This window comes from Parasteatoda tepidariorum, chromosome 3, assembly GCF_043381705.1.
Source record: "Parasteatoda tepidariorum isolate YZ-2023 chromosome 3, CAS_Ptep_4.0, whole genome shotgun sequence".
NCBI lineage: Eukaryota > Metazoa > Arthropoda > Arachnida > Araneae > Theridiidae > Parasteatoda > Parasteatoda tepidariorum.
In genome coordinates this window covers 67,418,211-67,445,541 of record NC_092206.1, presented here as the reverse complement: position 1 = coordinate 67,445,541, position 27,331 = coordinate 67,418,211, and the positions used below count along the sequence as shown (strand labels likewise).

The 27,331-nt window shown below is 26.8% G+C and overlaps 2 protein-coding genes across 3 annotated transcripts in view; one reads left to right on the top strand and one right to left on the bottom strand.

Moving 5' to 3' along the window:
* Window positions 1-17,414, bottom strand: part of LOC107454355 (protein lifeguard 1) — a 24,347-nt gene extending 6,933 nt beyond the window's left edge. The window contains exons 1-10 of one of the 2 annotated variants that reach the window (XM_071178798.1): window positions 17,258-17,414; window positions 13,786-13,878; window positions 11,184-11,262; window positions 9,566-9,619; window positions 7,114-7,204; window positions 6,197-6,234; window positions 4,318-4,363; window positions 4,180-4,221; window positions 4,013-4,102; window positions 3,853-3,900 (exon numbers count right to left, since the gene is read on the bottom strand). In XM_071178798.1, the coding sequence (XP_071034899.1) occupies window positions 3,853-3,900; window positions 4,013-4,102; window positions 4,180-4,221; window positions 4,318-4,363; window positions 6,197-6,234; window positions 7,114-7,204; window positions 9,566-9,619; window positions 11,184-11,262; window positions 13,786-13,870 (573 nt within the window). In that variant the 5' untranslated portion in view covers window positions 13,871-13,878; window positions 17,258-17,414. Of the gene's footprint in view, window positions 1-3,852; window positions 3,901-4,012; window positions 4,103-4,179; window positions 4,222-4,317; window positions 4,364-6,196; window positions 6,235-7,113; window positions 7,205-9,565; window positions 9,620-11,183; window positions 11,263-13,785; window positions 13,879-17,182 lie in introns of both variants that reach the window. The other variant, XM_071178799.1, reaches the window with a different exon arrangement.
* Window positions 17,415-17,706: 292 nt separating this feature from the next.
* On the top strand, window positions 17,707-24,860 carry LOC107454356 (large ribosomal subunit protein eL34). The gene is made up of 5 exons (XM_043052873.2): window positions 17,707-17,997; window positions 18,109-18,182; window positions 20,539-20,632; window positions 23,557-23,660; window positions 24,742-24,860. Exons 2-5 carry the CDS (start codon window positions 18,118-18,120, stop codon window positions 24,827-24,829), a joined length of 351 nt encoding a protein of 116 aa, XP_042908807.1. The 5' UTR covers window positions 17,707-17,997; window positions 18,109-18,117; the 3' UTR covers window positions 24,830-24,860.
* Window positions 24,861-27,331: the final 2,471 nt, after the last annotated feature.

Here is a 27,331-nt window from a genome sequence, read left to right as displayed (position 1 = left end):
CAAGGAATTCAATAGTGATATTGCTAATTTCCGGAAGTTCTGGAATTTGAACACAATTTTGATTTTTTAAATGGAAACCTATATCTTATTTGGCATCACTGGAGAGGGTTTTCGAAAAAAAGTTACTTTTACTTGAAATTTTTTTAATATCTCTTACTGTTCTCAAGATAATAGATACGAAAAAATTCTGATTATTTACTTCAATTTATCATTTTTATCAAAAATGATTAACTTAAATTATCAAAATCGCTTCAATTTTTATAAAACATGGAAAGAAAAGCACAAATGTGTTTTAATGAAGGTATAAGACATTATGACAAAAAAAATTTTTTTTAGTGAATATGTCAAAATCTATTTAATATGTATTTTTTCTTATAATTAACTTGAAAATAGTAAGAGATATTAAAAAATATTTTAAGTAAAAGTTATTTCTTTTCAAAAACTGTCTCCAAATGATGCCAAATAAGATGTAGGTTTCTATTTAAAAAATCAAAGTTGTGTTAAAATTCCGGTATTTCAGGCTACTTGCGGGAATTAACAATATCACTATTGAGTTCCTTTGGGTTGATTTAGTAATAAGATTTTTTATTTCAAATCTATTATTCGCTCCATTCTCGAAAAACATGGGTGGCACGCATGGTCTGAATCACCCTGTATTTTATAACTTAATATTAAATTAGTTCCTAGAGATACTGTTAGATGTAATTGTTGATACATGATAAAATTAAATAAATAAATGTCCGACTGTGAGTCTTTAGTGCTGTGTAAGATTCTCTTTCTTTATTGTTTCCAGTATTGCACAAACGTGAACTTTTATTTCATCCAGTAGAATTTTCTACAGTGTGTACTCTTCACTAGACTTTTAACATAATGTATTATTTGCTTTTGTGTGTTTTTTAAATTCCATTTGGTAAGTACCTATTTTGAAATTTTATTTCAATATTGCGTAGGTATTAAGTTCCAGGGATTTCCTAAGGATCGTTATCGACCCCCAACCGGTCGAAGGAATTTTAAGGACTCTATAAGGACGAAGGGGTTATGGGGGCCTATTGTCGAATTTGTACCGTACTAAAACATTAAAAGTAAAAACTAGTTTAGCCTCAGAATTCAATAGCATATCTATTTGAATACACTATACACTTCATTGTCTTCTAGTAAAAATAGTAATAAAGTTGATATTTGTTTGTATAGCAAACTGACTAATACATATTGTATTTATTCATGCAACATTTTTTCATATTTTGATTGGAAAATTAAAGAATTTTTATGAAACAGCCATTCATTAATGGGCTCTTAATCTTGTTAACTGCTAAAGATAAATGTCTGTTACTAAATGTCTGTCATTTTCAAACTCAGATTCAACTGTAAAGCCGTTATATGTCACATTGATTACAAGTTTAGAAACTATACAACAAAATTCAAATTTCAACCCAGATATCCGTGCAAAGGCAAAAATTTTTTTAGAATCATTTTGCAAATATGAAACAGTAATCACCGCCAAAATATTCTCAAGAATATTTGAATTAACTACACCGCTCTCCCAATATTTGCAAACTTCTGGTTTAGATATCTTGAAAGCTTTTGGAATGGTATCACAAGCGTGTTCAGAACTAAAAAAATAGTGAGAGATTTTGAAGGTGTACAAAAAGTTAGATGATTTTATTATTCGCGTAAATAAGGAATTTGAAGAAACTGAAATAGAAATTCAAACAAAGTTTCCACAAAAAAAGAGTGAAGAAAAGAAAATTCATGCCAGTTGAGATAGCGTTGAATGAAACAGTTTTTGATGATGAAACCACTGCATTTAAGATAAACGTCCATAACATTATTTTCAGCACAGTTGTAGAGTCAATGGAACGCCGGTTTCCTGCAAATGGAAAACTGTACGCTGATTTTTCCTATCTAGATCCGAAACATTTCCCTGAAATACATCTTAACAAGCTTCAATCGGGCGAACTAAATGAGTTAAGCAAACTCTTGCTAAAATTTGACGAAACAGCTGTAAGTGAAAATTTGCGAATTGAACTAAGAAATTTAGCTTTACATTGGGAAAAACTGAAAAATTCAGACCTAGAAGATTATTAAATAATAAGAGAAGATCATTCAAATGAAGATAATAATGACTTTACTTTGGAAACAGAAGAAGTAAACCTAAAATGTGAAACACGCAGTGCGTGCAAAAATTGTGTTATTTGTTGCTACAAGATATTACAGATATTCAATTTATTGACCAATTCTTACAATTTAATTGGTCCAGCATTAAAATTTTTACTAACATTGTCAATTAGTCAGGTGGCTTGGGAAAGATCATTCTCCACATTAAAAGTAATTAAAAATCGAATGGGGAGTACTTTATCTTCGGATAATTTGAATGCTCTAATGGTAATGGCAATAGAAAAAGATCTATTAATGAAATTAGATAGCGACGACATAATCGATAAAGTGGCAGAAAATAGTGAGCTTCTTCAAAAGTCATTAAATTAAATTTTAATTTAGTGACTTTTGCAGAAGCATTAAATCTATTTTTAAACAAAATGTTTAGATAAATCATTCATGTATGTGCAGTATAATAAATATTTTTATTTACTCTTCATCTTTCACCTTTTTGATTTTATCAACCTATGTTTCCTCATAAGAACCATGCATTTTAAATTGAAATATATTCCAAAAAGGATTATTATGCAATTTTAATCTACTTTCTTACTTCGATAAATTAACTTACGTTCATGAGAATTTATAAGTAAAAAATGATACATTAGGAGCCGCGTAGGCTTCGCGTACACGGTGTTTATCTGAAGTAGAGGGCCGATATCTCCAAAATGCTCGGGCCGATTTTAGATCCCAGTCCGGGCCTGGCTGTTACTAATATAAAATTTAAAGTAAATAAGATTATACCACAATATAAAACGAATGAGCAATATAAATATCAATGATCTAAATAGCAAAACTGACCATGTAAAAGAGGGGTTTAATTGATAATATTTAATAAAAATTAAACAGCAAATGATCCCCTAACAAGTCACATTAAAAAATTCAAATTTACAACACCTGACATTAATTTATTTTCCCCCAATGCCCACCTGGAGAATGACCTTTCATCATACAGGCAGCTGAAGGGCAGATTTGTTGGCCACTTTTTCAGGGGCACCATATCAGGTGGGCCAACGTTACTTCCACAGTAGATAGTACAGCGAAGTAAAGAACATCCATGCCTTGCCCAAGATTCGAACCTCTATTATGCAAGGTCAGTTCCCTGACCCTTACACAGGCCGGTTGACATATTAATATTTATCAATTGAAGGATTTAAAATCGATACCGATTGGTCTTTTGATTATTTTTAAAAAAAATGTACAGTAGAAATTTTCAATAGTGTGGTCATTTTTCAAAAACAAAAATATATATATAAAAAAAGAGGTAAATGATAGAATGTAGAAAAGTATGGCTGTAAGGTAAACCTTGTGTTTAGTAGATTAGCTACTACTGTACTTTAGACAGCAGAAAATGTTACACAAAAATTGACTTATTTATTATTTTTTGCATCATATATGGAATCACATGCATAGATTCAAAAGACTAACAGCTAAATTGTAAACAATTATCTTCACTTTTCTAATTAAATCACATTTTCTGAACCTAATCATTGATGACATAAATAAAATTCAAAGCTAAGTTTAAATAAATATTTTTTTAAAGAAATTTACCACTATTACAACAAATAGAAAATTGAAGAATAAAAAAATTATTGTGCTTTTTAAACACACATTTAAAATAAAGTAATGCAGTACAGGATGTTATAATAATGCAGGAATTTTAGTTACAGTACATATAATGTAAAGTAATTTGATACTTACCATGGAAAATATGAGAGCACCAACACAAGCATAAACCAGCTGCACAATCTAGAAAAGAAAGATATCATCAATAAGGTACGGATAATTCTGATTTGGTACATAGCATACAAAGTAAGTATTATTAGAACATGTAATGAGGGGGAAAATGACAAATACATACCCGATCATGGAGGAAAATAGCCAAAAATCCAAAGATAACAAAGCACAGCAGAGCCACAAACAGAAATCCTCCCATCATGGTAAAATCATACTGTTAATGAAAGATAATATTTAAAATTTATGGGAAAATAATGATTTAGAATTGAATAAATTAGATCCAAATCTTACCTTGGTTTGAAACGCAAAAGCAGTCAAACCCAAACATATAAACTAAAAAGAAAGAAAAGTCAAAATTATTATTTTTTTTTTTTTAAAAAAGGTATAAATATTACAGTTTTACTTAACAATGAATTATGTTTCACTCACAGCACAAATTCCAGCAGCCCACATTACTTCCTCAGCTTCATAAGCACTAAAATGAGATAAAGACATAATCTAAACAAGAAACTAAAGACATAATCTAAACAAGAAACTAAAGTCAAGTGGAAAAAAAAAGCAAAAATTAATACTAAGTAGATAAGCATAATACTTCCCGTTTTTTATGCAAGTACCTTCATCGCCCAAACACAAAACGAAAGAGAGGAATACAGAAATGAGTAAGAAAAATACAAAACAAGTTATAGCAAGGAAAAAAAAAGTTGATTAAAAGAAAAGGGAGAACAAGTTGATAAAACAAAAGAAGGGGACTAAAAAAGCAACTGTGGTGTCTATGCTAAATTATTTCTGCAAACGGAATCATCCAGAATTCCGTAAACATACCTTTTTTCTACAAATATGGGTTTTGAATCCAAATTTTGGATTAAAAAGCATGGAGAGTAATCATAATCTAAAAATATTGTTTCCGATAGCTCAATCTGAAGAATAATCAAAAGTCTCAGTCCCTTAATGTTAACTTCATTTTTTATTGTATAAAATTATGCATTCAAGTGAATCAAACAATATTTGCTCACAATTATAAAACTTCTTTATTTATGTTTTAGATCTAGAAGAATAGAAAAAAAGAGAGAAATTAACATTAAAAGGGATCCAAACTTTCAATGAAGGGTAGGGGTAACCGGGCACCTCTATTTCGGTGAAATTAGTTGTTTTCTGGCGGACAAACGCTAACTTACATTCCACTATTTATCGACTGTGTCATCTCTCCAATGATCTTTTGCTTCTAAACTATTGTTGGCGAAAGATTTCCAAATTTTTTAAAAATAATTTTTCAAAATCTATTTTTTAAAAATCTAGGCCAGTTGGATTATTTATTTTAACTAAACACTCTGGTTAATAATTGGCAATGGTAGAATTTATTGTGTCAATCCCCAACATTATCCTCATAAACCCAAATTTATCTGTGAGGCCAAAGCTGGTTAAGAGATTACTATTGTAAAAAATCAGCTTAATTTAATATATAAACGTAAAGTAGCACTCACAAAGATATGGCTGAATTGTATCCAAAAAACTTTCTTTAAATTCAATAAAAAGGGGAATAAATTTCTATACTGTAAAAACCTGTGTAACAACTCATTTTACTTTTTTTGTTCTATGCAGTGTGCTGTCAATTCAGCATTGAAATTTTAATGAGAAACAAAATTACAGATGTTTAGAAAGGAGAGTTAACGTTAGAATAATTAGCTTTGCTCAAGAGGAGAATTCACAGAGGTAAACATTAATCACAATATAGAAATAAGAAGGAAATAAATTTTATAAAAAGGATGAAGTTGCAGATGATAATATTGGAATAAAAGTTATCCATTCCAAAAGACAAAATTAATTTGCAGTTTACTACCAGTATAATAGAGTATTTAAGTTTCATGAAAATTAGTTTCTTATACTCAAATTTATTCAAAATTTTTTGAGGTGATAAGTCTCATTTTAAGAAATTTAAAAGTTCCTTCTTTTTTTCATTTGGACACAAATAAAAGTTTATACATGCTTTCAGTGGCCTTAAAAAAATAAAGTGACACCTTGTCTAAATGTGAGATACTTTTACATCCACTTTAGAGCATTACCATTTTTTTCCTCAGCTTATACTTCTAAAAAGTTTTTTTTTACCCAGAATTACCCTTAAACATTTTTATTGTTACCTATCACTTTACTAGTGATAAGTAATAGTTTACAAGTTTTGAAATGATTAGTGAGACTAACTATTAAGAAGGAAAAAAGGAATTAAAACTAGAAAAGACACCTGAATTGAAAAGTTTGACAACCCTAGATTTAAACAGTTTATTGCAATCATACATACAATTACTTTACTTACCAAGCTGCAACTCCAAGGAGAAAAGATTCAACAAATGTCTGAAAAGAATTTAATAAATTTTATTAGCAAATGTTAAAACTGATCAAAATTATTAGTTCTTAAGTTACTTTTTCATTGCAAGAATTTCATTTTACTGATTAATTCAGAATACATACGGCTAAAAACTTCCTAAATTTTTACTGTTTGTAAAATATTATTTTTCAAAACATACGCCTACTTTAGTTTCATTTTTAATGATAAGAAATATTTATTTCTAAATTGTATCCCGCAAAAAATAAACCCCAGACCAGGGCAACATTTTCTATCTATATCATGTTTGTAAAACTTTAAAATTTAACTGAGGTTAATTAAATTAGTTGTCTTCCCTTTTGTCTCGAAAAAAAAAAATACAAAGTATCAAAATAGATTTTGCAATGACTATATGTTTTTAATCAATGATTTTAAAAAAGCATAAACATAATATTATTATAAACATAATATTCAAAAAAAAATTTTTTTTTTTTGATCAGATAAAATAAGTTTTACAATATAATCAAGAAGATTACATACTTCTAATATTGCTTTGTTACGTATTTAAAGAAATATGAATGGGCATAAATTTGAGATTTGCCACAGACGCTATTTTCGCTCTTTCCTTAGATATGCCTGTGCATATGAGGTCTTGACAATTGAGTTACTTTTATAAGGATAGTTCGAAATGAGTAAAAGGGTTGACATAAACGGTAAAACTCTCTGCAAACATAAGCATTTACAATTATTAATGCTAGCTAAAAAACTTAACAGAGAATTTAAAAATTTGCATTAAAAAAAAATACAACAACACATGCATTAACATATTCTAAATACTATAATTTTTGCATAAATCGTCTTATTTAAGGAATACTGAAAATTTTTTAAAAAAATTGAAAATAACTTACAAATAAAAAGAGGCAAATGAAATTTAATGGAAATGTTCTTCTCACATTATCACAGCAAGCCATAGCAATCATCAATACAAACACCATGACACTAAAAGAATTTTTAGAAATTAAAAGGTAAAAGAATAGAGAATTCAATTAAGATTAATCTTTCAATAAAATTATGGTAATACATTTAATCGGGAAAACAATTATTTAAAGAATACATTCATGATGTCTTCAGCTAGATACCATATTGGTTGAATGAAAAGAAACACTTTTTTTCCAATCAATTTTCTTTTTAAACCACCAACTGATCTGCCCCAAGAACAAACTAATTTGTTGATTGGTTTAAAAAATTTACAATACTTGCATAACACCTTTCTTGTATGTAAACTCCTTTCCTTAATTTTATTTTTCGAATCTTAGATAATCTTTTTTTTTCTTCTGGTCATTTAGATAAAGATGACACAATCCATATACACCATATGTTAAAAATTCTTCATTAATGGGAATCTCTGAAATCTTAGAATAAAGCTTTATAGCATGTCTAATCACTAACCTGTCATTTAATCCCTAATTTAACAACTTATTCTGACATGCAAAATTTATTCTTTCATAAAACTCTACGAGATACAGAAAATCCTCACTTCATCTCACTGTATCAATGAGACAATGACAGACAGACATTAAAGAGCTCACTTATACATGGATATTTGAAGTGTCCCAAATCAGTTTTCAGATATTCGGCCAAAAAAGATCCAATTCTTGAATCACTACTAATAGCGAAACTCACTTTCTGCTAATAAAATCTTCTAGTCATATTTAGCATCATTTTTTTTAATGTTAGTAAATACATATTTTGCCAATAGAAGCAGCATTTTTTCAGAATGGTATGCATCCAGTTAAAGTTCTCACTAACTATTGAAAAAAATATGCAGTTGGGCCAATCTGCAGAAAAAAACTTAAGCCAAGTGAATAAAATTTTTTTAGCCGAATAAGTTTTCTACACCCAACTTAGTTACTGATCCAAATTAAACTATTGATACAGAAATTATCAACAAAAAAAATTGAAATGTCACGAAAAAGAAGAAATTCAACTCATCTGAAACACATGTCTGTAATATTGTTAGACAGAAAAAAAATTTGTTTTCTCAGCTCTTACAATTTGGCAATTGTTGTAGTTTCTTTTGTCACAGAATGAAACATTTGCCACAATTTGTAAATTGGGGTGCAAAAACCATGGTTCAGTTGTAAATTTGACAGCAAATTGCTTCTTTTAGAAATATTAATAATGTCAAGATGCAGTTATAGGTACACATCTAACCTGTTTATTTTTGCACAATTTATTTTGATATCTTTTCCTAATATTAAGTTTTTTATTCCTAATACTCATTTTCGAAAGGTTCATTTATTTCTGTATCAGAGCAAAAAAAAAAAAAAAAAAAAAAAAAAANAAAAAAAAAAAAAAAAAAAAAAAAAAAAAAAAAAAAAAAGACATGAATTTTTATTTCAGTATCCAATACATGTATTGGAACTACTAATGTCGACCTTTGAAAATTTTCTAAATATGAATGAACCATATAAGTTTGAGCTTTCTACAATGAAATTCACCTTTTTGCTTTCTTAATTTTTCAGATTGAGTAAATTCGCCATCTTAAAAATTTAGACAATATTTTGTGGCCAATCACTATTCAAGAAGTTTTTCAATTGCTTGTGTTCTTTTTTCTCTTTTTCCTTATTTTCAAAAAATATTTATATTATTGCCCACTAGATTACTAATAAATATTACTAGCCACTAAATAAATAGGGGAATCTTCCTATTCTTCAATTCCTTGAAAAAATATTAATCCATATTTCTCTTCATCAATAAGTACAACACTTACAATTCACTTACAGGTTTATCAGAAGTCAACCTCAATAACTTGAGTGGCAAACTTACACTGTTGAGAACAGTTTCTTCTGAGCACTTAAAAAATTGTTTCTAAATGTCAGTATACAACTTCTTTAGGCTGTTTGAATAAATACATAATTTGAAACTGAAGTTCCTTCTTTACTGTATTATTTACAGTATCATCAAACAACAGTGTGGAAAACAGTTCATTTAGATTAATTAAGCTGTTTTTAACAATATGAGACAACAGAAAATATTAGAAAAATGTTTATTAAATTAAAAATTAAACTCGGATTAAATTATAATAAAAATTACAATTTAGAGGATTATTAAATGAAATAGAATATAAATTAATTAAAAATGCAATGAACTTTTAGAAACATATTAGGTAATTTTACTTTAACTGATACAACTTTTTCAATGGCCCTGGTCTAGTCACACTATTTGATGCAAAAGCACCAGGAATGGACATTCTTTTGCCAATGAACCAGAATAAATGCATTATGAATTGACCTAAGTACTCAAAAGTAACTAATAGAACAAACCACAACTTAAATAAAAAAAAAAAATACAACTTACATGGCAACGATAATCATCTCAGAATGTTCCGCTGTATAATTTCGCACAGATTCACTATAAAAAAATACATACGAACTTACAAACAAGAAGTACTTAAGAATTATATGGTTGACATCTACTTATTTCAGTTTTATAAAAGTAAAATCTTCAAATTAGATCAATTATATAATGGCTTGAACAGTGAAAGAACAAGAGTAATCAAATTATATACGAGTCATTCCAATGTATTCATGTGGGAGATTTCATAGTCAAGCTCTGATATACTTTTCTTTTTTTTATTATAAAAACAATTTTTTTAACTACACTATTCTGAAATTTATTTCTAGTTGAGGTAAAAAAAATCTAATATAATACCAAAAAATTATATTGTACATTCTCAAAATTTTGAGCTTTTTCCACAAATTTCTAAAATTTTTCACAAATTCCATGTACTTCTGTTATCTATTTTTTTGAAACTACGCCAAATGCTGAGAGTTAAATAATGTTACTTAGCATTTCAAAAGCAAAACTAGCAATGTCTGTATTTTTTTTTACACTATGAAAAATTAGTTACTCTACTCTAACTGTAACATAAAGTTATTTTAAACATACTTGGTTACTTGTATATAATAATACATAATTTTTGATACAAAAATAAAAAATTTGATAATTCATATGACTAGTAAAAATTCATAGCATTCTCAGAATTTAAAAATAAAATATTTTATAAAGTTGTTACAGATCCAATGGAAAGCTCTAACAACAAACAATTACTCATTAATTTGCCCACCATCCCCTAAAATTCTTTAGCCCCTACTGTAACAAGGCATCCCTTATTTTTTGGAGCTTACGATCTAGAATTATGCTAATCTTTCATTAAAAAAGAATTCAAAATGCTCTGATTGCTGGGTAGTAACACATAATAGTGATTTAAAACTTTTGTTATCAAATGATTCATTCTCAAAGACAGTATTTTTATTTTGAAAGAACAAATAAGTTTAATTTTTGCTTAATGGGTCAGTACATAGGAATAAATATTTCAGTTTTGATATTTTAAAATGCATTAAGACAACAATGCATTTGTAGAATAGCAAACAGATTTTTAGAATATTGGTCATAATGACTAAAATTTTGAAAAAAGGGGCACATAAAAGAGTGTAGAATGTGTTTAATAGCTCAAATTAAAGTTCATTAAACTCGATTTTGGATCAAGATTAATAAAAATCATAGATTTCATGGTAAATAAATAAAATGAAAGTGTGATGAAATGTCTCTAAAAATAACTAAATATTTCACTTTAAAAGGAGAAAATATATGTATTTCAATAAATCCCCACTTTACTAAACCTAATAATATTAAAAAATAATATACTATTACACTGATTTTATAAATTAAAATATTTTATTTTAAAATGTAAATAATGGTTATTATTTTTTAACAAGCTTGATTAAAAAAAATTTTTTTTTTAAAAAAGGCATTGCCTTCTATTGAATAAAAATAAATTAAACATAAAATTTTGCAAAAATAATTTTATATTGGAAAAACAGTGTATTCTGTAGAGAGACTCTTAAATCTTGAAATTAAAGAATGAACAATAAAAAAGAAAAGTTTGTTATAATATTTGAGCCAAAAAACTTACTTGTAAATAAAGAGGCAAATAAATCCAACAGTGATTGCCAACTGGACCATCAATATAGAATACACTTTCCGAATAAAAGCTAGGAAGAAAGTTAACATGAGTAATTTAAAATAGAATAAATGAAAAACAAAGAAGTTTTACATTTATTTATTTTTTTAAATTTATCTATTTTATTATAATACACAAGAGAACTAGGCAAATATTTACATTTATTACTGTTCAAATAAGAATAGTTCAAAATAGAAATTAAAAAGAATAATCAAAAGCTTTATTCAACCATAAGAATATGTAAAACTGTAATAATTCAAAATAAAAAATACACAAAATAATGCTCAAGCATGAACAATAATTTAAAAGATTTATGATGTTAAAATGTTTTTACTTTATATAAGTCTTCAGGTAAAAAAGCAATACTTATGAAACAGTAAAATACTATTTTAATGGAACAAGTTTGAAACATCAAGGTAGAAAAATAGAAAAGAAAGAGGTGCTAATTAATGTGACACTCTAAATGGGGAAAAATACCATAAAAATCTTTTCACTGAAATAAATAGAAAAATTAAAAGTTTCAAAGGGGTAAACAACTTACAGCTCCTAATTTTAAAAAGATATTTATTTACTTTAAAAACCTTCAATGCTTATTAAAAAATTCAGTTTAGAAATTCTTTTTTAATTTTAATACATAAAATTAGATAACACTGTGACATATTTGAATTGTTGCATAAAAATTTATTTTTGTTTTTGCTAACTGTCAGAACAATGAAAACAGTAAAAAAATATAATAGTGAATTTATAAAGTTATTTTTAATTAAATAATTCTCTAATCATATTATATGCATAAAGTATGTTTAAAAATACTCAGTAGTTAATTATTTGTAATTTAAAACTTTTAGAAATTCTAAATTACAACTGTATGTGCCCACAAGATATTCTTCTACATATGTTTAATGTAACTAGACAAAATTAATTTAATGCTAAACTTGTGTTCAGCTTGAGTTTTGTTTTCAGTGAGAGCTAAGACATTTTAATTCCCACTGAAAATCCTTACCTTCGATTTAGTTTCTAGAATAAAGACTTTTACTGTAAGATTAGTCTTGATTGCATTGTAATAGCATAGTTTACTAATTAGTTTATTTATTTATTTAATTTTTAAAAATAAGTCAGATTTTGAAAAAAATTGTGTCTGATATATAAATTTAATTCCTAACTTTCATTACAACTGTCTACTAAAATTTAAATTTATAATTAGACATATAGGAATATTTAAAAAATTTTTTTTAACTTTTATGCTATTTATGATAAACTATGTTCTTCCTTTATTAAAATATTTATTTTAATCCTACAACTTTTATGTGTACTAACAATAATTTTTTACTCTCTTTCCTTTTTGTTTTTAAGCATTTTATAAATTTATTATAGAATGGAAGACTTGAAACTACTCTGTTGCCAAACACTGAAAATTGAATTTGAGCAAGTAAATAAATTCTATGAATTATTTGGTCAAAATAGTATTTTCAAGTAGTATCAAAAGGTACATAAAACATTAGTCTAAACTAGTACAAGTGAGTATGAAATCTATAATCAAGGTTCCCTATTAATAATTTAATCTTCAAATAGGTATTAGCTAGAAAAAAGTAACTATGTTTTTAAAACCATTTGTGCAACATATTTACATCTTATAAATAGTTTTCATAAAAACTTATATAAACCATTAAATTACAATAAATGTGACAATCTCGTAACTAGAAATAAGCACTCTTTGTTATAAAACATAATTGAAGAGGATGAAGAATAATACTGAACAGCATTAGAATGATAATTTTTTTAAAGAGAAAAAAAAGAGAATTAACAAAAAATATAAATACTTAGGGAGGTTGTAACATTTTGTTAATAAAAATTTTAAGTGTATTCAGTATTAGATTGTTTAAACAAAGATTTTTTTAAGCCAAATTGCTTTTAAAAAAAAAATGGTTCTATTATTATTTTTTAATAAGAGTATTTATATATACAATAAAAAGTAATATTTTTTTATTAAACAGGAAAAATACTTTTTATTTAATTAAATATCACAGAATGAAAAAATATAAAAATTTTTAAATTTGTGTTTAATAGTCAATATGAATTACTGTTCTGGAATGTTAATCTGCATTATCATACTAGAAGGGGGGAAATCACTTTTATATGCATTACTAAAATAACATTTTTAGATGTTGAATGTTCACTAGCATTTCAAGTGGATTGTAAAGCAGTATGTAAACAGATTAAAAATATTTAGTAATTATTTCTTTTACATCATATTAGCTTAGTTATAGAATAAAAGTGGATACATTCGGAATTTATTAAAAAATCGATCGATAGATTAAAAAAAAAAGGTCTCAATGAAATATTCATGAATGATTTAGATACCTTTAATTTTGGCTTTTGAGTATTATTTGACCTTAATAATTTTTTTTTAATGTAAACCAAAACCAGAATTTTTTTGTTCAAAAAAAAAGTTTTTTGAAATCTTGAGTATATCAAATAAATTTCTTCCTGAAAATTAGAAAGAAGTATATTTCAAATATCAAAGAAATAAGCAAATATAAGTTATCAAAATACTTACCCATGCGAATGGCTTTCTCAGAAAAACTGCTTCCAAACTCTGCCCCCAAAGTAGCATATTCGGAATCTGTTTTAAATTCGTTCATGTTTTGTCCTAAATGAAGTTTTAGCATTAGTTAATATAAAAAATAAACAGGTCAGAACATAAGATAAATTAGAAATAGAAGGAAATAAAAAAGAAAACATAGTTCAAAAAATAGAAAAATTTTAACCGAAAAAATATGAAAATTTGTAAGTGCCAGAAGAAACTAAAAATCATTTTAATTAAGAAATTTAACCAATTTAAAATACACAAAGTAGAAATTAAAAAAATAATGAAAAATATTTAATGTCACAAGAACAAAATATAACCAAAGCTATAAGTTTTCAATTAGATTGAAGAAATTCAAACCTTGAGCATTGCTAAATTTCTCAGTTTTATTTTTAATCTGTTTCATTCCCCATTGAAGCAATGAAATTTTTTGTATTGCTTTGTCTTCTTAAAGCAAAGAGCTAAAATTAAAATGTCAGAGTTTTAGCTACTCGGAAAACAAACTGAATTTTGATTGATGATAAAAGAGCAAAATTAACGGTCGCCACCCCTCAAACAGTGAATAAATACAATAAAGTGGCTACCAAAACATTACCATCATTCACAGATAACTTTCCTGCTTTTTTGTCATTTGTCACCTCATTCTCACAACTCCTTAGTTTCTGGTAATGTACCTACATAATGCACATAATTACATTTATTTTTAATAACTTCTGATTATTTCTTAATCAACTCCTTGACAAGTTGTATGTTGGTAGATAGTTTCTCATAAAGAATCTTTAAATAGGTTAAATTTAAATACAATAAAATTTAATCCTAACTTTTTTTTAAAAATCTATATAAATGAACGATTCTATTTCTTTATTATGTTCTGATATGATACTCTTTAATGACTTTTTCTACCATATTTTATTGACAGTTTGTTATAACATCTTTTCAGATTTGGCTAACTTTGTTTCTTAATGAGATTGTAAAGTAGAATTAATTATTGATGTAAAGAAACTCCGTTAAGAGTAGGCAGATGTTTGATTTTGCTTCTTTCCTTAAGGATGAAACAGGAATAAAAAGGCAGGGGCAGTATTAAATAACAATGAAGCAAGAATAGGAATGGCAAAAATAGTAAATAAGTTCCTAAAAGTAATAGTTCCAAAAAAAAACAAACTTGACAATGATTGAAGGATGTGCCGCGATGGCTCAGAGGATAGAGCGCTCGCAAATCAGGTTCGAATCACAGTCTCTACGAATTCCGTATCCGGTGCACCGACCACAGTGCTGATGTGAAATATCTTCAGTGGTAGATGGATCATGGGTTAGAGTCCCCTTGCCTTCAGGCTAACCGTGAGATGTTCTCCTGGTCTTCCTCTCCATGTAACGCAAATGCGGGTTAGCTTTATCAAAAAGTCTTCCACGAAGGCAAATTTCTCCCAATACTCAATCCAGAAGTTCCCGTGTCTTTTGGATTGGTTCAAAATTACAAAGCTACAGAGTTGAACATTAGTAGTCATAAACCCATAAAATTGGGTCGGCTGTTCAACGACAGTTATAAAATAAAATAAAATGATTGAAGGATAAGGTTTATCTGAAATAATAGAGAATAAAAAAAAGCAAATCAAATGCAAATGAATGAAAAAAATTAAAGATTGTACAATGTAAAGATAAAAAAACTGAGAGCAGCAGTAACCTTAATATTTTATGTTTAACTTATTTTCTAGAGACATTTTTTAGTGTCAAATATTATTTTTGCATAACATTTATTTAAGCTATGAAAAATAAATATTTTTTCATAAAAATTTAGAAGCAAATAAAAAAACTAACTGAAACAGGTAAATCAAATGCAAAAGGTCAAAAAAAAAAAAAAAGAATGAATGAACAATGAAAGNAAAAAAAAAAAAAAAAAAAGAGAGAGAAAGAATGAAACAATGGTTGTTGAAAGCAGTTGTAGAAATTCTAACCTTAATATTTTATGTTTAATTAAATTAAAAAGCTTAATTTTACAGAGTTTGTTATTACATTTCATTCTGACAGAGAAGTTTAATGATTATGAGAGAAACAAGTTTAAAATCGAGCATTTTATATATTCTTTTTCCATTTTTTTTTTAATAATTTTTCTTCAAAACATATTTTATAAAAATATATATACTTTGTAGTATTACATTTATTTAAACTAAAAAAGAAAACATTTACTACAACTATTTAGCAGCAAAATCATTAATAAGGTACTTTAAACATAAAAAGCGGCCAGTAAAACGAAAAGTGGCAACCAATAAAAGCAGTTGATGAATTTTCTAGTATTGCCCCTTATTTATAACAAATTCCCTGTAGGGTGCACAATAAATTCCAAATTGTAGCCATTAAATAACTTTTGCAACTTGTCTTGTCACACAGCTCAGAGATAGAAATAAAATTTGAGTGAGTTCTATAGAGATTTAGTATGAGGATTGACATTTAATTCTCTTATAACAAAACATTTAGCTTATAGTATTATCGAAACAACCAACTAGTATTCATTTTTATTATGACTAGTATGAGTCAACTAGTATGAATTGTTACTTGCCAATAGTGACATCATTTACCATATGGAAGCAAAAACTACAACTCTCCTCATAGAGATTTTCCTTAGATTGAATAAAATAAAAACAGTTAAAAACTTTTAAAAAAATAAAAAAAACGCAGCAATGAAGTTAGTTCTCTATTAAAGTTTAGTTGTCATTCATTTAATTTCTGCATTTTTGCTTTAAAAAATAGTTTCCTTTTATTTCATGCATTTAAAATAAATCTGAAGTTCGAGATTAATTTTCGGATAAAGTGGTAAATCAGAGACCTCTTGCTTTGGCAAAAACTATCAATTGTACAATTTTATTGAAACTCCATTTCTGGTCACCACAACATTCATTAATGTTACTTTATGAGAGAGTTTTTTATTTGTTGTTAAAATGCCTAATAAAAGTCAATATATGTCTAAATATTTAGTTTAGAGTTTTAGATGTTATAAATAGATTTGTGTAAGAAAAATGTACCTACAATTCTAAAGTTCATCTATATCAATAAACACTATTATAATTTCAACATTATATAATATTTTGAAAAGCTATGTTTACTTTGATGCAACAAAGCAAACACTGGCAAATTATATTTGTCAAACTACATCGTTTGAAAGGGGAAATCCCCTTCCTTCCGGACCATTGTAAGCAAATTCAAAGGAGTTGAGGAAAAGTTTTTATGCATGAAAATAAACTAGCAGACATGCTAATAAATAATTCATGTAACATTTAATAAAATAGATAACACCATACAGTCAATCGAACTGATAAACACTGAATATGTATATTTTAATGCAACGCAAAATACTATTGTGTGGAAAACATACCAGTAAAAAGGCTAAAAATCTATCTTTCAAAAAATATAAATAGTAATAAATAAAATTAAATTGAATTACGCTTACTCAAATTTTAAATCTGAGTAGTACTAATGATTTTACGATTAAAAACAGATGACAAGAACCAAGAGCAACACCATGAAATTTCGAAGTGGAAGTTGTAGTGTGGCGAAAATGTCACTTGGTTTTAACCAACGCATTTACACTGTATACAAAAACTTGCATATGCGAATTTGGAGATGTGAGCAAAAGCCTTATTCGTGATTTTTTATAGCACTAATTAGGTTTTTGTTTGTAACTTCGAATTCGTATGAGTGAATTTTTCATGCGAATGTTTAGAAACTAGATAAAAGGCAGAATACTCGCTCATGCTCAAATTACATTGATGTACAACAACATGTACGAATTACATAAAGTAAGAATGCTCCATTAGGTTTCATACTTATGGGCCATTTCTGTTTTATGTAACGCAGAGAAAAACTGCGAACTACGATCATAGAGTTGAACCGCATTCAGTGAGATGGTCCTTTATATGATTGGCTGATTCTGAGGATTTACTTTCTAGAGATTATGCTCTAAGTATTACGTACTCAAAGAATGCTTATAATTTTTAATAAATTTCTTTTTGATTTTATTCCAGCTTACTCATATAAACATTAATTATTAGGCATATGAACTAAAAAGAGTCATCTCGATCATACTGAGCTATAAGCAAAATTTATTTTCATTGTTAGAATTTGTCATCAACTTTTTCCTCCAATTCGGTTTGTTTTGATTCGATATTTTTCTGGGGTCGTTCTCCTTAAGTAATATTTTTCAATCTTTATTAATCATTTTAATAATTTTACCATTTTCTTATTTAGATTGTAATTGTTGCTTCTTTGTAATAATTCGATAAATTTTCATTTTATTTTCAGAATTAAAATATGGTCCAAAGATTGACGTACAGACGAAGACTGTGCTATAATACTCAGTCTAATAGGGTGAAAATGTAATTATAATTATTTATTCTTTTATTTGTCTCCTCACTTTTTTATTTGCTAAATAATGAATAGTAAAAAAAATTAACACTTAGATTCTAATACATTGATGTTCTTTTTATTTTTTTGTCAAATGCGTTTATTTTTGTTCTTTATTAAATAAATTGTAACTGATTAAGAGTATTTTTTTATATTCAATTATAATCTTGTTTTTATCTTTTGAAGGTCGAGAAATTATTATGTAAGCTAAAATAATTGTGGAAAATTTCTTTCTTTTTGTATAATGCATCGATTTATCCACAAGTCACTCGATATCAGGTCCATATTCTGGCAGGTCAGAAAAATCCTGAAATTGTCAGGAAAAATATTGGATAATCAGGAAACCTGTATAAATTCCAACATCATATCTGGAAAATAAGATTGTCAGTAACTGTAATCATTTATTGATATTAGACTTAAATTTGTTGTAAAATTCCACATTTTAGCAAAAATTTTCCAAGTTTTCATCCGTATTTAATGATATTTTTTACCCACAAAATCTAATATCTGACATTACAAATGAATCAATCAGCTTATCGAAGAAAAATTGAATGGTTTAGATAAAGTATGGTCTTAAATATACACTACAATTCCTGGAAAATTCAAAGGATTTTTTTTTCTTCTGAAATTAAATGAGAACCCTGTGTAATGATCCTTTTAAGCTAAATAAAAACATGTTTTAACATGAGATATTGTGAGTATAAAAAGATGTTTTAAATACTTACTTATATTTCATAATTACTGATTTTTTTCCATCAAAAACATTCTGCATTTTGAATAAAAGTACAAAATTTTTTATCTGCATTAAGTATGATTATTCAATTTAGTACAGTTCAGGTTTAAAAATATATTTAAATACTCATGAGTAATTGTGTAAAAAAATTTTATTTTCCAATACCTAATAAAATTTTTCAGGGAAATAAAAAATTAAATTAGCTTTATTTGGGAAAAAAATAGCGCATTTTTCTTATCTTCGATAACATGATTATCTTGAAGGCCTTGATGAATAAATGAAAATGTAAAAAAAGCTTTTTTTTTTTTTTTCTACCCTTTAGGGCTGGTGAAATAACAGTCTCTATTTGGAGGGTTTTTGAGAATTTCTCATTAATAATCTCCAGTTTTGCTATGGATTTCGTTGTTGCATAATATGTAGTGGTTGTTCAATTTCTAAATATAATATATCTGTTCTGCATTTGTTATCCATAACTATTCATTATTTTAATTATAATATAACTGTTTGAAATTTTTGTCGGTTTTCTTTTTTCTATTACTTAAAAATTGTCAAAATCTGTGTCGTGAGGTGAAATCAATTAATATTATGAGAAGTTGATATGTTTTTCTTTTCATTAAATAAAATAATTAATTTTGATGAACGAATTTTTTAGGTTTTAAAATTGCATTAAATAAGATTAAAAATTAGAATTTATAATTTTTTGATAGTAGAAATTGACACAGTGGAGAAAAATGCCCTGAAAGCTGAAGGTATTTTTTCGTAACACCGCAATCACTCCTGAATAATGTGCATAACTTTGATATTAAAGAGTGTTAATCGGATTCTTTATTAATATAAGAATTGTCCTTATTTTATATTAAAATATAGACAAATATTTTCTTCTAGTTCTTTAGGTGTTATAAAATAAAAATTTTCATTCTTTTCTTTGAAAAATTGCTGGTACTATTCAGGAAAGGAAAAAGAGAAAATTATTCCAGCTGAATGAATTATGAATTTATTAAGAATAATAAACTATTTTCTCTATGAAATATCTGGCTCATATATGTTTTACAGTCGATTAAAAACAAAATACATATCCAGGTATTGTTTGTTACTTAGAAGGTTCTTAGTAGAGCAAGGTAGGTGTTCTGCTAATGGAAGAAATAATCATATTCAAGGGTCTGTCCAGGTCAAATTTACTACCGTTTAGTGATACCTTCACAAATTCAACTTCAGGGAAAATGGTAGTTTCACAAAATTTTTCTTAAAATTTTATTTTTGTATACTGTAAGAAACGATAAACTATATTTTTACCACATTTTTGTGATAATTTTTTAATTTTCACAAATTATGTCTAAATTTTCACAAAATAGGCACCTCAGACCCCTGATATTATAGAAATTTCAGAATTATATTGGCAAGTTATCCCAATTAGTTTAATGAACTATTAAAAGGAAAAATAAACATTCTTATTATTGTTAGTATGTAAGTTATTATGGTTCTTCCTTCTTTTTTTTATTTTAATAAAAAACAAATTTTTATTGTAAATATTTTAAAATTGTTACCATTTGTATGAGTTTTGTTTAAATGACTTAATATGACTCTTTTCTTTTTAGATCTAAAACACCTGGTGGAAGACTTGTATATCTTTATCCTGGTAAACCTGGAAAAATCCCAAGATGTGGAGATTGTCATTTGAAATTGAGAGGAGTATGTTGAAGTTTTTGTTTCTCAAATTTATACACAAGACAAATTTATTAATTTAAAAATTTCTTAAAATAATGCATTTTATCTCTTGAATTTAAATTACGATGAATAAATTCAAACAGAGTTAATTTTATCTAAACTCAGAAAATAATTTTTGTACATCGTACTAAGTTCTAATTAATTTTAGGTTGTAAAATTATAATGGAATTATAATTATAATGAGAATCTTTTAATTTGCCAATATTTATTTGTATATTTTTCAACATATTTAAAGGTAAACTGCCAAAGTATGCTTTTATTAAGTATAAAAACATGTTGTAAGCTATATAATTTCGATGAAAATTAATCAAATTGGGTAAAAATAAAAAATTCTCTTCACATAATTATATGTTTTAAATATGTTTACAAACTCTTGTCTTAAGCCCTACATTTTTGTTTTTATTTCTTCAATTATTTAGATATTCTAATTTCCAATGTATTGTATCTTGATTTAAAATAGCTTTAAAATAAAATCATTGCAAGTCACTTAGGGAAAATGTACAATCGATGCATTATTTCTTATTACCCTGCAATTGTTAAGATTGTAAAGTATTAAAAAAATATTTTTGAAATTCTTAACCTCCGACATGGTAATTTTTTGAGATATGAAATCGATAAATTTTACTCCTTTTGTTTTGTACAAATAAAGAGATTGGCTTGAAATGATGCAGTTGAGATTTTTTTTTTTTTAACTATGAAAAAAAAATTATATTTTAAGCCCTGTTTAACAAATAAATGTTTAGTTACTTGATTGTAAAATTTCCCTTCGAATTGTAATGTAAATAGTAAAAATGTTGATTTCAGATAGAATGTCCCACTGTAAAATATAATGAATTAAGCCACAAGTACTTCTCTGTTAAATTAAACATTATAACAGTATTATTACTATAGTCTGTTCAACGAGAACCGATAGGGGAAGTAAACATAAGGGTTGCTGTTTGATCGCCAACTTACCACTTCAACGGTTTCCTCAGTGAATGGGCGATTTCGTTTGAATAGACAGAGCTTTCGCTTTTATAGAAAAACTAAAACAATATTCGGTTTTTGATACCTTAAAATTAGATAAGAAAGTGCAAAATTAAAATATTTACATGAAAATATGTTTCTAATTGTTTAAGTAGACACATAATTTTATTTTGAGAATAGTTTTAATGTAATTTTTAAGTTTAAATTAAATTAGTTTTAATATATTTTGTTTAAATATCTATGCAAAACAACTTTTATAATTCCATCGTAAAAGTCGTATAAAATTGAAAAAATATGTTTAAAAAAAATACTCTTTATTTTCACAATTACAATTTTTTTTAAAAATTTATTAAATGTTAAATAATATTTAAAAATAGTTTTATATTTCACCGATTGATTTGAAAATATATTTGAAGGAACTGCATTTATTTGTATTTTTAAACTGTTATCTTTATTTTTCTAAGAGAAGTATGTTTGAAGCCTAATTTTTTTAACAAGGAATAAAATGTCATTCTTTTAAAGTTTGGTTAATTAGAATCATCGTTCACAGCTTTGATAACTTAGTTTATTGTCGGAATTTTGTTGTGGCAGAAAAAAGCATTTTTGTTGAAATTCTCAATGACAACCAAAAGAGTTTTACGAGAATTAGTCCTCTTTGGTGAATGTAATATATTATCCCTTTTATATTCTTTAATAATTCTGAATACTTCTGTTTTATAAATGTTCAATATTATTTCCTTCTCAGCTTTACTTATGTAAGATTTCTTCTGCCGTTTTTTAGAAGGACTTAAATCCGTCACTTTATTTTCCATATTGCTCATCCAACAACCCTCTAAGAAATGAGAGTTTTTGCTTGGCTGATAATCGCTATTTGTCATTAATCCGGCGCCAAGCAGACAACTGTATTGCGCCAAATAGCACGCCGCTTTGTTTACTTTCACTATCAGTTCTCGTTGAACAGACTATAGTATTTATTTAATGATAAACAAATATTTAAATCTAAAAACTATTCAAATGAAAAGTCTACATTCATTCAATGAATTTAAATTATCCATATAATGGTAGTTATGATTTATTCTTTATAAGAAAGTAGTATCTATGTGTTATTAAAACTTGTGTTACGTACAAAGTATAAAACTGAGTTCAAGTGTTTGGTTGTAACCTTTGGTTTTTAGGTGTCAGTCATTGTCTGTTAGACAAAATTTAATTCTCTAACATGTTTAAAAATTATAATTATGATTTATAAGCGTGTTTAATAATTTTTTAATGGGTTCGATATAATCTAGAAAGTTATATTATTTTGGTTCGTATATTTATCCTCTGTTTTATTTTTCTACCCTCTGCTATATGTTTAATTAAATGTTTCTGTTGTATTATAATCAGTTACATACAGTTAATATGTCTCAAGGTGAACCGGGAAAGCTCAAAGGGTTGGGGTTTTTTAGCCATAAGAATTGATATTTTAAGACTTCTTTTTTAAAGGATTTTTCTCATTCAGATCCCTCTGAGCACCCCAGAGCAGTGCCCAAAATCTGATGATGATGGGTACAATAAGCCTTGGCCCTTCATGGGCTGTAGCACCACTGACTTTAGTTAAGCTTTCATATTGCAATATGGATAATTGAAGATTTTTGGTTGTTAGTAAATGTGACCCTTTGAATATTGTGCAAGCTTATTATTGTGTTGTGCATATATGGATTTCTAAAAACGCCTGCTAGATATTATGAATATCTATACTAATTCAAGTGGGGAATCTGGTTATGCTGAATTTGATCAGTCTTGATGGGTTTTCCTGTATATTCTTCACTTTCATCTCAAAATTTTTGCTTTTGAATGTAGTAGAATTATACTTTGCCTTATGAACTTAAGCCTTCAAGCTTTTGAATCACTCTAATTTATATTTGTATCATAATTATTTTTAGATTACTCATGCTCGACCTAGAGAGCTCTCTGCATTGTCAAAACGACACAAGACAGTTACTCGAACGTATGGTGGATCTAGATGTGGAAAGTGTGTTAGAAGCAGGTAAGTTGAAATAATTGTTCAAATTTTTACTAGTTTCAGTGGAAATATTACTATTATTTTATTCAATTTTGGCATTATTTAAAGGTACAAGTGGTTTTGGTTAAATTTATCACATAGGAATTAAACATTTTAAAACTGGAAATGTGTTGCTACTGTTTAACCATATTCTGTAATGTAAATATAATTTGTAAGTTATTTGCGCATTTAATTAACTCTCACCAAAGTCAGGGAAAAACTTGAAAAAATTTGCCAGAATCCTGGAAAATGACATATTAGTAAGGATTGAAATAATATTGACGATTAAATTTTTCAATGAAATAATTAAAATTGAAAACTAACATCAGTAATATTTGCTAGCTTATAGCTCTATTTGATCAATAGAAGTTTATTGCGCATACTTAAATATTTAATTAATTCACTATGTCAGGTAAATTCTGAACAACGTCAACATGGTAGCATTAGTGGACTACACCACTAAATTAGTACTCTAATTATCTTTAATCTTCTAACTAGTAAAGTTATCTGATACCACATGTTTAGAGTAATTCTTTTGAATTGAAATTTGTTTCTGTAAAAGTAAATAATTTAAAATCAATGGTAAATGAAATAATTTTGAAAAAAATTAGCTATGCATTTAAATGCAAAATGAATAGAAAAGAGATTCTATTTTACTTAGGATAACGGTAAAAAAATCATCATACTATTTTTGACAACAATGATAATTAATGTTGATAATACATGTTAATCGAAATAGAGATAATAACCTATCTACTAAAGAGCAAAGTTAATGGGGAAAAGATACTTATTCCTTTTGAAGAACTGTAAAAAATTGCTATTTTATTATCGATGCCAATATTTAATTAATATGTATAAATAAAATATTAATAAAAATAAGCTGCTTGCTCAAAAGCAAAGGTAATTAAGAAAAGGTTGGGTTTTTTTTAAAATTCTGTTTCGATTTAAAAGTTATTTCTCTCTACTATTTATTTATTCGTGATTAAATTTTTTCAACCCCACTGTTAACAATAAATTTTTGCTGTTTCAGCACTAATTGAATTTTTTTTTTCTTTTAACATTTCAGAATCATTCGAGCATTCCTCATTGAAGAACAGAAAATAGTTGCTAAAGTTCTTAAAGCACAGCAGATGACCGCCAAAGCAACAAAATAACTTGTTTTAAATAAATTATAATGAAAAAAGATCTTGCATTGTTTCTTGTCTAATTTTTGTTTGTAAGTGCAAATTTATACCTTAAACCATTCTGTGGCTAATGTCAGTGTCCTATTGACTGCTATCACAAATTTTTCATCATTATGATTTATTTTCCAAAAACAATTACAGTTCTATCTAATGTAACATATTAATTGTACAAATGAAAATAGAAATAGTTTAATCTTAAGCCAAAGCACAGTGCTTTTTCAAAGTTAAAGTAGTATCAGAAAGAAACATCCACAAATTGTTCCTTTTTATATAGAGAGAGTACTTTTTTGTGGCAACTATTTGATATTATTTAATACACATTATCAAAGGATTTAATCCATCTTAATATTTGTTTCTAAGTATGAAAATGTGAATCTTCAAATGCAAAAAAATTCCTTCAATCAAACCTCTCACAGTAACATAACATATTATAGTTGAAGGTACATAATTAGAAATAAATATTTATCTAGAGAAAGTTCTTAAAATAAAATTTAACTCTAGCACAATTCTTTCCTAGTGTATATCAAGAATTGTGCTGGAGTTAAATTTAAGCATTATTTGTACAAATTTTCTCAAAAAGATTCTAATTTTTATTAAGGAAGTGTTAAATTCAATTGCAATTTGTTAACAGAATATTAAATCTTCTAATTGGCATTTATTAAAAGTTGAATCCAATTTAAAGTTTGTTTAATAATGAAATTTTTACAGCTAAAGGAAAGATCATTAGTTAATTTTTATTTGATATTTTGTGGTGGTTTTCATTTTCCTCCACTTAAGAACAACACACATTTATAAACTCAGCATATTTAATTTTGAAAAAAAAAAGTTTTTAATATCTCAGATACTATGCCACATTAAAAAATTTATAAAACATTTTCAGTCGTAAGTTTTAAAAAGAGGAACCTTCTCTTAAAAATGATGAATAAAAACTGTCATTGGTAATGTTAATTGTGAAATCAGTTGTTTAAATAAATGTTTTTGTACAGCAATGCTAAACTGAAAAATTTTTTGGTTTAGTTTCTCCTATGGTATAATTTGTTTAGAAGTTAGTAATATTGGAGATTATGAAACAGAGGAATTAAAATTTTTTTGAAAGTATTTTTGTATTTTATATAAGTTGCGTTACAATTTTGTGCCGCTAATAAAAATTTGCCCCATTCTTATTTTTTTCCTATGTAAGTTTTATTTCAATTGCTTTATACTTTGATCATGTTGGCTTATTTCTAACTTCTAAAAAAAATGTATGTACTTAATCAGAAAAAATAATAAAATTGATTTGGTTTTGAATTAAGAAAGAGAAAGCTGGTGTGTGAATATAATTTTTCCAGTTAAGTTAAATTCATAAACGTGTTGGCAAAGTAATCTCTATTACTGGGGTAATTTTGGCCGTCAGATGATCCTAGTTGAGAACTGGCTCAAAAGTCAATTACATACTTGTATATAACATTTTTCCTTAGAGAAAATGTGTTTGGAACAGGAAAAAAACGATTTATAAATTATATTTATACAAAGCACTCGTTAAATTGATAGATTCTCGTTACTAAATTCCATATGTTAAAAAGAAGAAACATTGTGTGTTATACATGATGTGATTTTTTTTTGTTGGCATATTGAGGAATCTTTCATTCCATCATTTTTACATCGAAAATAGTTTAGTTATAAGTAAGTAGAAATGGTAGTATCTTTCTCACGACTTGAGCTTTTGTTGCATGCTAGTTGTGTTGACACTTGTGACAGTTATTAAGAGATCCGACCAAACTCTGCTATCAGAGTGGGAGGAAAATTCCAAATATGCTTTTAATCCTCTTTAATTTTCATAAATAAACTGATAAAATATTTACTCTATTTAGCGGTACCTTTCAATACATGTAAAATACAAGACCACCACACATTTTGAGATATAAAGCGCGCGGTACTTTAGATTCTCTATTAATTTTTTCTGACAAAATTATCCCAATACAATTTTGCTAACAAAAGTGTTTGATAGGTAGTTGAATAGTTTACAGTTGTCTGTTTTTATGTAATTGACGTTAAAGAAGCTATAGTTCGCTAATTTTTCTATAGATTACGATGCCAAACTAAAAAATGCTCGAAAATTAAATTATTAAAAATTCTATCATGTCCTTAATTTAAAAATTATTATCTGCTTGCAAATGTTGCTAAGGTACTCAGCGTTGTTTGATAATGTTACTAACGCCCTGAAATTACTTGCTGGACAGTAACTTAACTACAGTCGAACCCCGCTATAGTGAACACTCGGATGTAGTGAACTTTTTTAGCGGTCCCGTCCGTATACATATTTAAATAATGTTATTTTTAACGCTTATAGTGAACAGCTTAGAACTTGGAAACTCTATTATAGTGGACTCAAATTTCATTTCTTTAAATATCTTTTTCAGTCCTCCATCTTTAAACTTGTAGGTGTTGGGACTGAAAATGAATGCCTTCTGCAATTTCGTTCCCAATTTAAGC